Source organism: Bactrocera dorsalis, chromosome 5, assembly GCF_023373825.1.
Source record: "Bactrocera dorsalis isolate Fly_Bdor chromosome 5, ASM2337382v1, whole genome shotgun sequence".
NCBI classification, from domain to species: Eukaryota; Metazoa; Arthropoda; class Insecta; order Diptera; family Tephritidae; genus Bactrocera; species Bactrocera dorsalis.
This window is the reverse complement of record NC_064307.1, coordinates 56,669,014-56,683,404: the sequence shown is the minus strand read 5'-3', so window position 1 is coordinate 56,683,404 and position 14,391 is coordinate 56,669,014. Positions and strand designations below refer to the sequence as shown.

Genomic DNA, 14,391 nt, shown 5'->3' with positions numbered 1-14,391 from the left:
GATTTTCAGACCTACTGAATACGGATATAAAATTTGGTAAAAATCGGTAAAGCCGCTTCGGAGTAGTACGGGAATTAGCATTTTGACATAGAAATTTTATATATGTATTAGAAAAATTGATTTTTTTTTAAATACTTTAAAGACGAATTGTATTTTTCCTACACAAGACACTTTCGCTTTTTGGGATTTCAAATTAAAAAAATTAAATAAATATTTATAACATGTCAGCGTACATGTATACTTATGGATTGGTTAAAATTGTTATTTGTAATTGTTCAACTTAGTGCAATAGCTAAAATAAGTGTTGGCGGGCTAATATTCATATCACCTCACTGCGAAGTACTGGGAACATTGGAATTGAAACGTGTTTGCATTGGCACCTATCCTGAAGAAATATACGCTAAGTATCAAGATGAAATAATGGAAATAGGAGCATTATACGCGATATTTCAACTAATCGGTCGCAGTAACAACGATTATTTAATTGCGCATTATTTCAGCCCGCTGATCCTGTGCGATAAAGCTATCTTTATCACAATAGACGAAATAAACTGTACAACTAAAAATGAAATAACAGAACGATTTACAATTCCTAAAAATTTAATGATTTGTATATATGAAAATTTGCAAATGGTAGATGACCTACTGAAATTATGTACTGGAAAACAAATGAATCCGTCAGAATTCATAGCTTTACAATATAACTTAGATAGTGAAGCAACGGTTGTAAGTAACACAGATGCTGTCATGTGTAGAATCCCTGTTTATTTCATAGTATCAACAATATTGTATTTAATAGAAAAAACAAAAATTCTTGTACTAATATTTGACTAACAAATAAACTTTTAAAATGCAAGTGCTCATAAATATATACTCGATATATAAATTAAAATGGTTGCTGATTTTATTTATAATTTATTAAAGATACGACTTTAAGAAATGACTAAATAACAAGGAGTAAAAAGCAAAAATAAAAATAGATCGAGTTAACAAAATTGTGTGAATCTGTAGTAAGAAGTATGTATTTATTTTTAAATGGATAAATTTTCATTCAAATGTACATACATATGTATGAATGCATTTGCTATGATGAAATAATATTAGGTTGTCAAAAAAGTCTTGCGGTATTTTCGCTAGTTGGCGCTGAAAGCGCGTAGTTCTAGTTTTATTCGTCGCATCGGGTCATGCTATACCTTTTTGGAAAGCTCACGCGCTAACACGTGTTTGATTGATTGTCGTTTCTTTTAAGTCGTTCGTGAGTTATAGCGTCGCAAACATGGAGCAAAATAAAGAGAAAATACGGCATATTTTACAGTACTACTACGATAAAGGCAAAAATGCATCTCAAGCAGCCAAAAAAATTTGTGCAGTTTACGGACCCGATACAGTTTCCATTTCCACCGCACAACGATGGTTTCAACGTTTTCGTTCTGGTGTAGAGGTGGTCGAAAATGCGCCACGCTCCGTCGAAAATTGCGATAAAATCGCTGAATTGGTCGAAAGAGACCGGCATAGTAGCAGCCGTAGCATCGGTCAAGAGCTGGGCATGAGTCATCAAAAATTCATTTCAATTTCAGTAAAAAAAAAAAATAATAAAAAAATTTAATAAAAATACCGCAAGACTTTTTTGACCTGGCTGACTTCCTAAACGTATTTTGCTTTGTATTCGAACAATGTAGCACATTCCCAAACGCAGTTGCACAAACTTTGACAATGTATCGTATTCCTAATGGCAACCCTGCCCGATAAATGCGCAGAAAAAAGCAATCGGCGCATCACTAACATTGTTGATGCATTTATTCAATAAAATGGCGACCGAAGGAGAGAGGTGAGCAAATTTTTAAACTTTTTACTTTTTTACAATATTAGAAGTTGAAATCTCATTTTTATAGCAATAAAAAGTGGACGCACGAGCGCAAAAGCCTTTTACTCGCAATAAGGTTGGATATGGAGCCAGATTTCCAATCAAAAAGAAAAACGCGTGTGGTCTTGTGGCAGGCGGTGTTGCAGAAAATTAAGGACACCGACTTAGAATTTTCCTTCTCGCGTGATGACATTTCACGGAAATTCCTCAACCTCATGGTGACCTACAAGCGCATCAAAAAGAGGAACAACACCTCAGGCGAAGCTGCGACGGCGTGGGAATATTTCGACGAACTAGACAAAGTGTATGGGTCTCGGAGCGATATAACTGTGCCGGAAAGTAACCTCGACTCTTCGATGAGTTCAATATTTAATTCATTAACGAACGAAAATGCAGAGTCAGCAGATTCCTCGTTCAGTGAGAACATTGGTGCCGCTCCGCCAAGAAAACGCTCTCGAAATGTTTTAGACTTTTTGCAAAACGAATCTACATTTGAGAAGGAGTTATTGGATGACCTGCTAAAATGCGAGAAAGAAAAAATTGAAATAGAAAAACAAAAACTCGATGAAATTAAAAAGCTCACGAAGCTCTTCTATCACTTAATAAGTAAATACCCGTACATAACATTTTTACCTTAAACCGATCTCAATTTTTTAGAGTTCATATATACATATTATAACCAAATAAAATAACTGCGTTCATTTAATGAATTAAAATAATTTAATACATAAACGTAATTGAATGAAAATGATTTATTTAATAAAAAATTATTTGTTTAATAAAAATTGTTTATTTAATAAAAATAATTTATTTAGCTAAGCTGACAACAAATTAGTCAGCCTTTCTCTTTTTGCTCTTGCTTCGCTTCGTTGGTTTCCATCAGCTGGAAGCGTGTTGATCTCGGTGTTAGGCACGTTTTCAATAATCACCCCGTCAGGATTTCCTTCGTGTTCCAATATATAGTTATGAAGTACGAAACAAGACATAATAATATTCTTTGCCAATTTAATATCGTGAACTTCTAAAAAATTTAATATTCTGAACTTCTTTTTTAGCACACCAAATGCTTGTTCCACACACACTCTGGTCGAACTTAAAATGTTATTGTATGTTGTTTGGGCTTCAGATAGGAACCCATTGTCTTTGTAAGGTACCATTAAATACGTTTCTAAAGGATACGCTGCATCACCAAGCAAATAACATTCTGGAGGAAATGAAATGAGACCATTTACAATTGCTCGCATATTGCTATCAGCAACAGCCTGAAATAATTACATGCGTTATTTGAGAAATATTAATTTCAGATTTAAATTTTTACTTGTACTATAACAGAATGTGTTCCCTTCCGATTGTAGTAACTAATGCCATCCTTGGTCGGCTGCAAAATTTTATATGAGTCCCATCAATACATCCCAAAACATAAGGGAATGGATGTGATCGGTAAGACTCAAAAGCTTCCATAACCCTCTTTTGGGTAAGCTCAGTCGTTGGAAATGCAATAATCTGCTTCTGCGCAGATTTAATTTGTATGCATTGAATAAAGCCTCTGTAACAAGCTCCCATTCCAATATTGAACCGATCACTAACTTCCCGAAAGCTGCACTGATTGGAAAGTTTCCATATTGTCAAATAAAGACATTTTTTCAACGAACTTCGGGGACGTCCAGTAGATAGCTTACTCCATAAAGGTTCGAGCATACAGTATAATTTCTGGAAAATATAGTAATAATAATATAACTCTAAGAGCGAAATAAAATTTCTTACCTCGAAAGTTGAGATTTGCATTCGGAAATGACTATAAAACACGTCATTTGGCATCCCATTTATGGTTTCCAAATATTTTTTATTTTTTGATATGGTTCTTGGCACTTTTTTCTGCGCAAATAATGCAGCCAGTCTTTTACGCTTTCGTAAAATTATTTTCGATATTAACAATGAATTTCTTGTTTGACCATCAATTAAATTCAAAATTTCTTCTATTAAAATATTTTCTTTGGCCATTGTTGCGCATTAGAGATGTGCCTAAACGCAACAGTGTTGCAAAGTTTATTTATACAAAGTTTAGGCCAAGCAATGTTGCAAAGTATTGAGTGTGTATACATACGGCATAAAAACATTGTAACCAGACGTTTAGGAAGTGAGCCCCTATTATATCAAATTTGTTTATTATAAATAACCTTGTTGTGTGTGTATAATTCAAAAAAATTTTTTTTTAATTTCTACCAATGAAAAAGCGTTTTTTTGAGTCATAACTCAATGCGAATAGATATTAAATAAGGGTGTATAACGTAATGTCAAAAATCGAAATTTAGAATCCCGACAGTCAAAATACAGACAAATCAAAATACCGACAAATTAAGAAATGTTGACGTTGTTCGTTCGAGGCCCTGCGGCCTTTGCACTCCGGCCACGAGCACGCTCAGGATCATAACCCTTAGCCAGTAGAATTCTTTTTTTGTACTTCGTTATTTTGATTTAGCTGCATATTTAAATTTTATCGATATTTTTATGTATCGGCATTTTGAACTTCAGTATTTTAAGTGTATCACAATAAATAACACAAAACACAGAAACAGACAATTCTTGAGAAAAACTAGAAGCATCTGATTTTGACATTAGGGGCGCAAACACTTTTTCGTAAGAGGAAGCACGCTCCGCACAACCTTCTATAACTCATGATTTCAGCCAAAACCATTGTTTTCGGATAACATTTAATTTTATTTAGAATTTTCTTATGCATGCACGGTAGTAGATCAAGAAGTATTAGCGTGCAACGTTCCTTGGTTGCAAACTTCAATATTATGTTTTAAATGCAGCATCTGCATCAAACTGGGCGAAAAACTTTAAAGATCTGTCTAGAAACAGAATCTAAGTAAAAACAAAACTGATTTTTTCTTTAACTGTGAAAAATATGATAATATCATACAATACATAATTTTCGTGATGTTTGTGCTCAAAATTATTTTCATTTCATTTATCTTGATCTGGAAATTAACTACCATTACACAATGTCTTCGGCTGAGTTCTCGTATTAGATAAGAAAAAATAGTCAGCGGTAACCTCTGATGACTTCAATACTACTGTGTCCAAAAAGGTAAGGTGACATTTGAATTTAAACTGCGCGCGTCGAAGGATTTGGAGAATTATTTTTTTTTAGGTTGGTAGTACTGTCAGTCACATTTAGGTCAAATTTCATGTCAAAATATTCATTAGTGTTTGGGATATGTGTCGTTTTTTGAGCTGCTAAAAGTGAGTTTTTCGTTTTTTGCGATGTCGAAATTTGTTGAGCAAAGAATTTGCATTCAATTCTGTTTACGGAATCAATTTTCTGGTGCGGATACGTTGAGGATGGTGCAGAAAGCCTTTGGTGATGAGGCTATGTCTAAAAAAAATGTTTACAAGTGGTATAGTGTGTTTCAAACCGACCGTGAACGTGTCGAAGGCGAAGAGCGTCCAGGGCGACCATCAACCTCAACCGACGAAGCTCACGTTCAACAAATCAAAGATTTGGTGATGAAAAACCGTCGATTAACAATTAGAGACTTTGCTGATGAAGTTGGCATATCGAAAGGCTCAGCCAATACCATTTTGAAGGATGTTTTGGGCCTCAAGCGCGTCAAATCTCGACTGGTACCGAAAATATTGAATTTTTTGGAAAAAAGGCGTCGCGTTGAAGTGTGTGAAACGATGCTTTCCGACTACCAGGGTGTCATGAAACGCATTATAACTGACTATGAGACTTGGATCTATACTTACGACCCCGAAACAACCGATCAATCGAGCGAATATCGTGCCAAAAGAGAGCCGAGGCCAAAAAAATCGCGCCAAAGTCGCTCAAAAATCAAGGTCATGTTGACTGTTTTCTTCGATTATCGTGCTATTGTGCATTATGAATTCCTTCCAACCGGTCAAACAGTCAGCAAGGAATATTATTTGAACGTTATACGTCGTTTGCGCAACGCTATCTGCCTAAAAAGGCCGGAATTGTGGAAAGACAATTCTTGGTTTTTACACCACGATAATGCACCATCCCATACTGCCCTCGTAATTCGTGATTATTTCGCCAAAAACTCAACCCATATCGTTCCGCAACCACCGTATTCACCTGATCTGGCGCCGTGCGACTTCTGGCTGTTCACCAAGCTCAAAAGACCGCTCCGGGGACACCGTTTTTATACGATAGAGGAGATTCAAGCCGTAGCGAAGACGGAACTGAAGGCCATTCCGGAAAGTGACTACAACCAGTGTTTGGAAGATTAAAAAATCCGTTGGCATAAGTGCATTGCATCGGGAGGAGATTACTTTGAAATGGATGAAATTGATTTGGAAGAATAAATAAAGAATTTTCAAAATAAATACAATGCCACCTTATTTTTTTGGCACCGTAGTATATGATTAAAGAAGTATGTTTATCTATCTACATCTTTATCGAAAATTGGGGACATTTTGACGGCGAATGGCAAAATAAACGGTCCTGTTCATCGTAAACAGGCTCTCTTTCTACATGACAATGTACACCGACGTCGCTACGGCTTAATATACCAACACAAGCTACAAACTGCTGACTGGATATGTGTTTATGAAATTAATTAGATATTGCTAGAGAGGGTATATGAAAATTATTTTAGCTGTTACAAAAATGAAACAAACCACTCCGATTTTCAAATATATATACTTGCAGCCTTATTTACATTTCTTTGTTTGTGAAAATAATAATATCTCTTTAATGGAAATTAAAGTTAAGAGGAAGGCTATTTTAAAGTCATTATAAAACTCAACTAATTATGTGATATAATTACAGATACATACGTTTGTTTACATACTATGAACGGACCGCTGAGCATCTGCTACTTTATGACAAGTAATTAATCCGTCTTTATTTCAAACTACATTTTTAGTTATACTTAAATGATTCCAATCCGTCTGATGCGATTAAAAGGGACACAAACACGCATACAGAAACAAAAGTACATAGATACGGTTGGGTCGTAGCACTGCTGCTTATTGCATTTGTGGGACTTTTTGCAAAACGCCGACACGCCGACGAGATTATGATGGCAGCGGAGACTAAGTGACGCCAGTCAATGCAGAATGCTACTACATCGTTGACGGTGCCGGGGCTCAAGTTGTCCCATCAGAGGGGCTAACGAAACCGGTTTGAATTACGTATGAAATTTACTGACACTTGCTTTTGTTGTTTTCTCATAATATTTGTGCACAGTGCAACGTAAACGCACTCGTTTGCACATTTTAATAAATTAATCATATGGAATCGAGTTTGTGGCTTAAGTATTTCGCAAGTTGCTTACGTTGCAGCCGATGGTTTGTTGAAAACTAAATCATCGGTCATAAAATGTTGAAGCTGTAAATTATTGTGATTTGTTACTGAGTCCGAGCCTAGAAAAATATTACGCACATAAATATGTACATATGTGCTTATATGAAAAAAATATAAGTATAATGGTTGTGTTTACTAACTCAACCTGATTTGGCTTTGCTGATTTTCAACAGTTGTTTATGTGATAATATTTAATTACCAGTTGTATTTATTTATGCCTGCCTAATTTATTAATATTAATTTTATTTGCAATTTTATAGCGGGATCTGACAGCATTAGTTATTCTATATTTTCAAGAAGAAAAAAATGTTTTGAGAGAAAAACGCTGCAATTGTCCAAAATGTGAAAAGTTGCAATTGAAGAAAATTGTTTTGGAATCCTCATTATTTTTGATTAAATTTACGTCACCTTATAATAGCTTTATCTGTGGCTTTTTGCAGATTTTAAAATTTTTGCAATATTTTTAGAATATACATATATAAAAACATACAGAGTTGGCCACATCGAAATTTTATAATTTTATATTTAATCTTACCGTTCAATTGTGTAAAAATCATAGACTGGTCTTTCTCTTTATGAAATAAAATTGTCAATAATCAAAGGTGTTAGAGCTGGCCCCGGCTAGATAAAGCCATCTGTGCTGAAAAGTTGGCAAGTGTAATCCATATAAAGTATACATAAGGCGCCACTTGAACTGTGCCCACTAATTGACTTACAGTTGTAGAACTAAGACAAAAAGTATTCTTAAATAATTTAGTTATCAGTGAAATAAATAGTTCTGAGATTGTATAGTACTTATACCGGCACTCTGTGTACATTTATTTTTATCTTTACACGTACTTATTTTTACCTACGGACCTACCACAGAGAATATTTTATATTGCAACAAAATCTTTCTGACCTCATACACCTAAATTTTCCTACACTTCTCACAACTATATTCACACTCGAGCGATGTTACTATGCTATCTTCGGCCGCTTCTTTCTCACGCCACGCCCATTGTCTGCAGCAACATCTTAAATCACATAATTTTTAATGTTTTCCATAATTTAGGTTGAGTGAGAAAAATATAAATGTTCGTAAAACATGCAACGCGTGTTGCAGTCAACTTGTGCGACGTCACAGTGAAGATGCACCAATGCGAAAGTTTCGAAAAAGAAAATAAACACTTACGTGAATTAAGGTGGTTCATTTATTGAAAAAAGAGATACATCTACATCTACTTGGTAGTTTAAAAAATATTTTCGTATTTTGTCAATAGATGTCGTTGCAGTCATATCCAGTGGTGCGGATCACATTTTATCATATGATATAGTGATGGATAAGTGAGATTTTAAGCTTCATTTAACCAAAAAAAATGTTAAAAAGGTGATAAAAAGGTAACGGCTGTTCAAAAAATAGTGAAAATAATAAAGGGAGGAATGCCACGCAAGCCACCAATGAAATTTGTGAAATTTACCTAGACGATGCTGTATCAGTTCGTGTGGCAACACAATGGTTTACTCGCTTTCGTTCTGAAAATTTCGAAATTTCGGTTTACACTGATGAAAGTTTTAACAAGACTAATAAACACGAATTGACGGCACGGTGTGAATTTGACCTAATACTTTAGAACAATTATATAAAACTCTGATAAGTTGGATATGTCTTTTAAGAACGATTATGTTTTTGTTTTACAATTTTGTAATGAATGGCGTCACCCTAATGAAACCACATTTAAAACTGCTTTTGTCTGTAATGCAATTACCACATGTTCATAAATACATATCCGTAATTCTTGAAGTAATTACTGATGTTGTGACACAACTCTTTCCAAATCTATATCATTGTTTGGTACTAAGAACACTAATTTGAGGTTATGCTTGCATTGTTGTTAAGGTAAAGGTTAAAAATATTAAACGAGACAATAACATTATGCATGGAAGTGATTTTCTTTATGTCATAATTTCAGTCATTTCTTCTTGGTATGTGTGGGTCGTTTGTAGTTGCAACTGTAAACCTAAAAACTGTTATGTATGATTTTCAATCTTAGTCAGGTACATATTAGGTCTACAACTTAGCTTCCACCGTTTACCAAAAGATGTCTCTAGGGACAAGCACTGGTCGATTAAATCGTTTTACATCGAACTTGGACATTTGTGTCAACATTAACGCAACAAAATATTTGTAGAGATCTGTTTGCATCCAAAATTTATTCTCAACTGAAAATGTCACTTTTTGAGCCGAATTCTCGACATTTGCGGGAAATTTTTTAATTCCAAGAAAAGTGCGGCTGAGGCTCATCGAATGCCTTCGAATACGTACGGTGAGGCTATCCTAAGTGAAAGAACATGTCGCGAGTGGTTTCAACGTTTAAAGTATGGTGATTATGAAGTCGAAAACCGCCATAGTGGTGGAAGAGAGACGATTTTCGAAGATGCTGAATTGGAAGCATTACTCGAGCAAGATGCATTTCAAACCCAAGAGGAATTGGCCGTATCGTTGCAAGTGACGCAGCAAGCCGTATCAAAACGCTTCAAAGCCAAGGGTATGATTCAGAAACAAGGAAACTGGGTTCCTTACGACTTGAAACCAAGAGATGTCGGACGGAGCTTCTTTGCATGTGAACAGCTGCATCAAAGGCACAACCGAAAGGGATTTTTACATCGCATTGTAACTGGCGACGAAAAGTGAGTCCACTACGATAATCCTAAGTGAAGAAAGTCATTTGGGAAGTGTAGACATGCCTCCACGTCGACGGCAAAACCGCACACACGACGCCAAGGTCAGGCTCTGCATTTGGTGGGACCACCTGGGGGTGATATATTATGAGCTGCTAAAGCCAAGTGAAACCATCACAGGATATCGATACCGAACGCAATTGATGCGTTTGAGCCGGGCACTAAAAGAAAAACGGCCACAGTACGAGGAAAGACGCGATAAAGTCATTCTCCAGCCTGACAATGCTCGGCCTCAAGTCGCAAAGGTGGTCAAAAAAATATTTGGAGACGCTAAAATGGGAGATCTTACCCCACCCGCCGTATTCTCCAGACGTTGCTCCATCTGACTACCACTTGTTCCGATCGATGGCACACGGTCTAGCTAACGAGCACTTCAGTTCTTATGAAGAAGTCAAAAATTGGATTGATACTTGGATCGACTCGAAAGATGAGGAGTTCTTTCGTCACGGAATACGCATGCTGCCAGAAAGATGGTCAAAAGTAGTAGCTAGCGACGGCCAATATTTTGAATAACATTTTTGTAACCGTTTTTATACAATAAACCCTTAAATTTACAAAAAAACGACGGAAGTTGTAGACCTAATACAATACTAAACAAGTAAACACTATCTTATTTTATGAAAATAGTTTCAATAAAAAAAGTATTATTTTCTTTCCTACGATTATTTCAACACGAATATTAACTTTATTTACTCACCAATCCCCAGTGATGTCATCTCCCACCAGTATTCGCTGCTACACTTGCGGGTGCACTTAAAATCTAATTGCTCACAATGTAATCGGTTTGTAACAAATGAGAGCGATTAAGTCCACCGACGCAAATACATATACACGTAAATATCCATCAATACCGCTGAAGGCGAAAAGGTTAACTGCAAGCGCTACAAGACTATCAATGAAACCCGTTCGAAAATATTTTTGTCACATTAATTTATTGGCAGAAAAACACTTTGTGGCTACGAAACTCGGCTACGCCAACGACGAGCCACGCGCAATCGCTTGTCTATAGTATATATGAATTTATGTGTGACGTTTTAAAAATATACAGTAGCTAATATAGCGATCGAGCAACAATTTATCTGCGACTATCAACTGTGGCAAATGGCTAAAGTGAGCCACAAAGTGCAACGACAACAACGTAAATATCCTTTTATGGCATTCGCCTCAGCGGTCGCGCGGGTGCTTGGATGGGCAGTTGTGGGTGTGTATACATAGCGCATATTTCTTGTTGTTGTAAGCGTGTAGCTAATGCAATGCCTTGGCAATTCCATTAACAATTTGGCAGATAAATTTAGCTTTCTGCGAATTTGATATGCTCACCGAAAGCGGGCTCTAACGAAAGTTCAATTGATGGTTATTACACGGAAATTATTGACTTTCAAAGAAAAACACTGGCATTGCAGTCAATAAAATTACTTACGGCAAATTATCACACAAATTATTTAAGTAACTGTTTTTGCTTCAGCGTTGATGTAGTCGGAAAAATGTAAAGGTAAAATTATTGCTGGTGCGCTAGGGATCAATAGTTTAAGTATTGAATTATGAAATTCAGGTCTACAAATGCTTATTTATAATTTTCAAAAGCATAGTGGGCTTAAATTTTTCTCTCTATATGTCCTTTATACTCGTATGCTTACAACTTCTAATTTTCCATATGAACAAATATACAAACATTTGATTATTAACAGCGCATGTCTTTAACTTTAGTTAACAATTTTTTCAAAAATTGACTTTTAGTTTTGATTAGTTTAATAATCGAGTAAAAGTTCGGTCCTGAAATTAGCGATTTCGCAATTCCGCCTATAATTTCTGAACTTAAAAAGATTTATTTTGACTCTGAAGTGCTCAATACTAAGCAACAACTACAACTTCAATACTCCAACCAAATTGTCAGCCAACTCCGCCTCGCATAAACAAGGAACTGTAATTGCAAGGATCCGGAAAAACATAAATTAATTATATAAATTTTTGAAAACTAACTAAAAGCATATCTAAAACTTGAACTGAAAACATTTTTTTCCGCAAGAACTGTGAAAATGGGCACGGCTACTTAAATTATTGAAAAGAAGACGCTGCGTATACTTAACGACAAAGGATATATATTTACTTTTCAATTTTTCGCCTACAAAAAGAAAGAATTATTTCATAACTTTTCTTTACTACTCGAAAAATAATAAAAATCAAAATTAAACGATTAATTTGTGAGGAAAAAAATATAAATTAAAAAATAATTATGAAGCATTTTTTGGTTCAGTTCCTAATATCTGTTACCGTCCCTGATTTAAGTTTTATACAAAACGTTGAAATATTTGAAAAATTTTTGTTTTTATACCCTGAACAGGGTATATTAACTTTGTCACGATGTTTGTAACACCCAGAAGGAAGCGTCGGAGACCCTATAAAGTATATATATAAATGATCAGTATGTTGAGCTGAGTCGATTTAGCCATGTCCGTCTGTCTGTCCGTCCGTCCGTCTGTCCGTCTGTCTGTATATATACGAACTAGTCCCTCAGTTTTTAAGATATCCTTTTGAAATTTTGCAAACGTCATTTTCTCTTCAAGAAGTTGCTCATTTGTCGGAACGGCCGATATCGGACCACTATAACATATAGCTGCCATATAAACTGAACGATCGGAATCAAGTTCTTATATGGAAAACTTTCACATTTGACAATGTATCTTGGTGAAGATTAAATTTTAATCTCCGAGAAAATTGTTCAGATCGGTTAACTATAGCATATAGCTACCATACAAACTGAGCGATCGGAGTCAAGGGCTTGTATGCAAAACTTTCACATTTGACGATATATCTTCCCGAAATTTGGTATGAGTTGTTGCTCATGGAAATAATGTAATATCAGAAGAAATTATTCAGATCGGCTCACTATATCATATAGCTGCCATACAAACTGAACGATCGGAACCAAGGGCTTGAATGGAAAACTTTCGCATTTAACGTGGTATCTTCACGAAATTTGGTATAGATTATTTTCTAAGATAACAATGTAATCTCCGAAGAAATTGTTCAGATCGGTTATCTATAGCATATAGCTGCCATACAAACTGAACAATCGGAATCAAATGCTTGTATGGAAAACTTTCACATTTGACAAGATATATTCACAAAATTTGGTATAGATTATTTTCTAAAGCAACAATGTAATCTCTAAAAAACTTATTCAGAACGAATTACTATAACATATACATATGTAGCTTCCATACAAACTGAACACATAGTTACTAACAGAAATTCAACTGTGAAGGGTATTTAGCTTCGGTGCAACCGAAGTTAACGTTTTTTCTTGTTTTTATATACAAAACTTTAATTTGTAGCATAGCGCGTATTATTTTATTTACAAAATATGTTTCACTATAACAATCTCATCAATAATGTCATATTTCTGTAAAATTTATGGTTACACATTGTTAAATATGCTTTTTCGCCAACTAATATGAAGCACCAAAACATTACTCATAGCGTGTTAATCATAGCCAGCGTTTTAAAACCACTTAGGAATATGAACACACATTGCATATATGAGCTGCGAGAAAGAGTTCGTGTCAAAACGATTTATGTTCACACTTGCTGCCACCATTATCACACATGTAAAAAAGCACAGATAGGTACATGTAGACATAAGCTTATAAATATACATATATGTATGTATACGGTAAACTTATGAGTTTAAAGCAACGGTTAATGGCTGGTTGCAGTAAGCGCCACATATTCGTTATGCGGCCATCATTTACCATACACACACGAGCACATGGAAACACACACTCTTACGTGCTCTGTTAGCCAGCGAAGTTTGAAGTACTTAACATTAGCATGCATGCAACATGCCACATTTGCAACATACGGCGACGTTGTTTGTCGTGTGTGGATTAGTGAACTCCCCGCCCGCCTTATTTTTTGTAATCCCTCTTCGTTTTTGTCCTCATTCTTCTTTTTTCAATTTTGTCCACTTTGTTGTGCTTATGTACCTGAGTCTAGCCTATTTGCTTATTTGTGTTGCATTAGAAGCGGGAAAAATGTGCAAAACTGCGTAGATTTAATATGTGAACCAAGCGACATAGCCAAACGATACAATCCAGCTCCCATTTGAATATGCCTGCTATTGTACCGAATTTTTCAATAGATTGAGATTGTGTGTTTTCGCCTGTTGTCGCACACAGCAAAGAACTGGCTGATACTCATGCGGTAAATTGTTGGTCAAAATGTAACCCCCGCGTACCAAAGAACCAGGTTCAGAAATAAATTCATAACTCATGCAAGCGAATATGTAAACTGCTGTTTTAAGCCACAAATCATCACACTGTATGTATGTGCTGTTTACATACTCATGCATGTAAATAAATTGGATTCTGTGCGCGCCGTTGGTTAAACTTAATGTTGTTGAAAATATTACACACACTAGTCTTGCAAAGAACATACGAGTAAATAATATCAATGGTAGCAGTTAAGT

General features: G+C 35.4%; 1 protein-coding gene across 1 annotated transcript; it reads left to right on the top strand.

Annotated features, from left to right (window-relative positions):
- Positions 1-1,689: 1,689 nt before the first annotated feature.
- On the top strand, positions 1,690-3,114 carry LOC125778954 (uncharacterized). The gene is made up of 2 exons (XM_049458859.1): positions 1,690-1,828; positions 1,893-3,114. Exons 1-2 carry the CDS (start codon positions 1,791-1,793, stop codon positions 2,500-2,502), a joined length of 648 nt encoding a protein of 215 aa, XP_049314816.1. The 5' UTR covers positions 1,690-1,790; the 3' UTR covers positions 2,503-3,114.
- Positions 3,115-14,391: the final 11,277 nt, after the last annotated feature.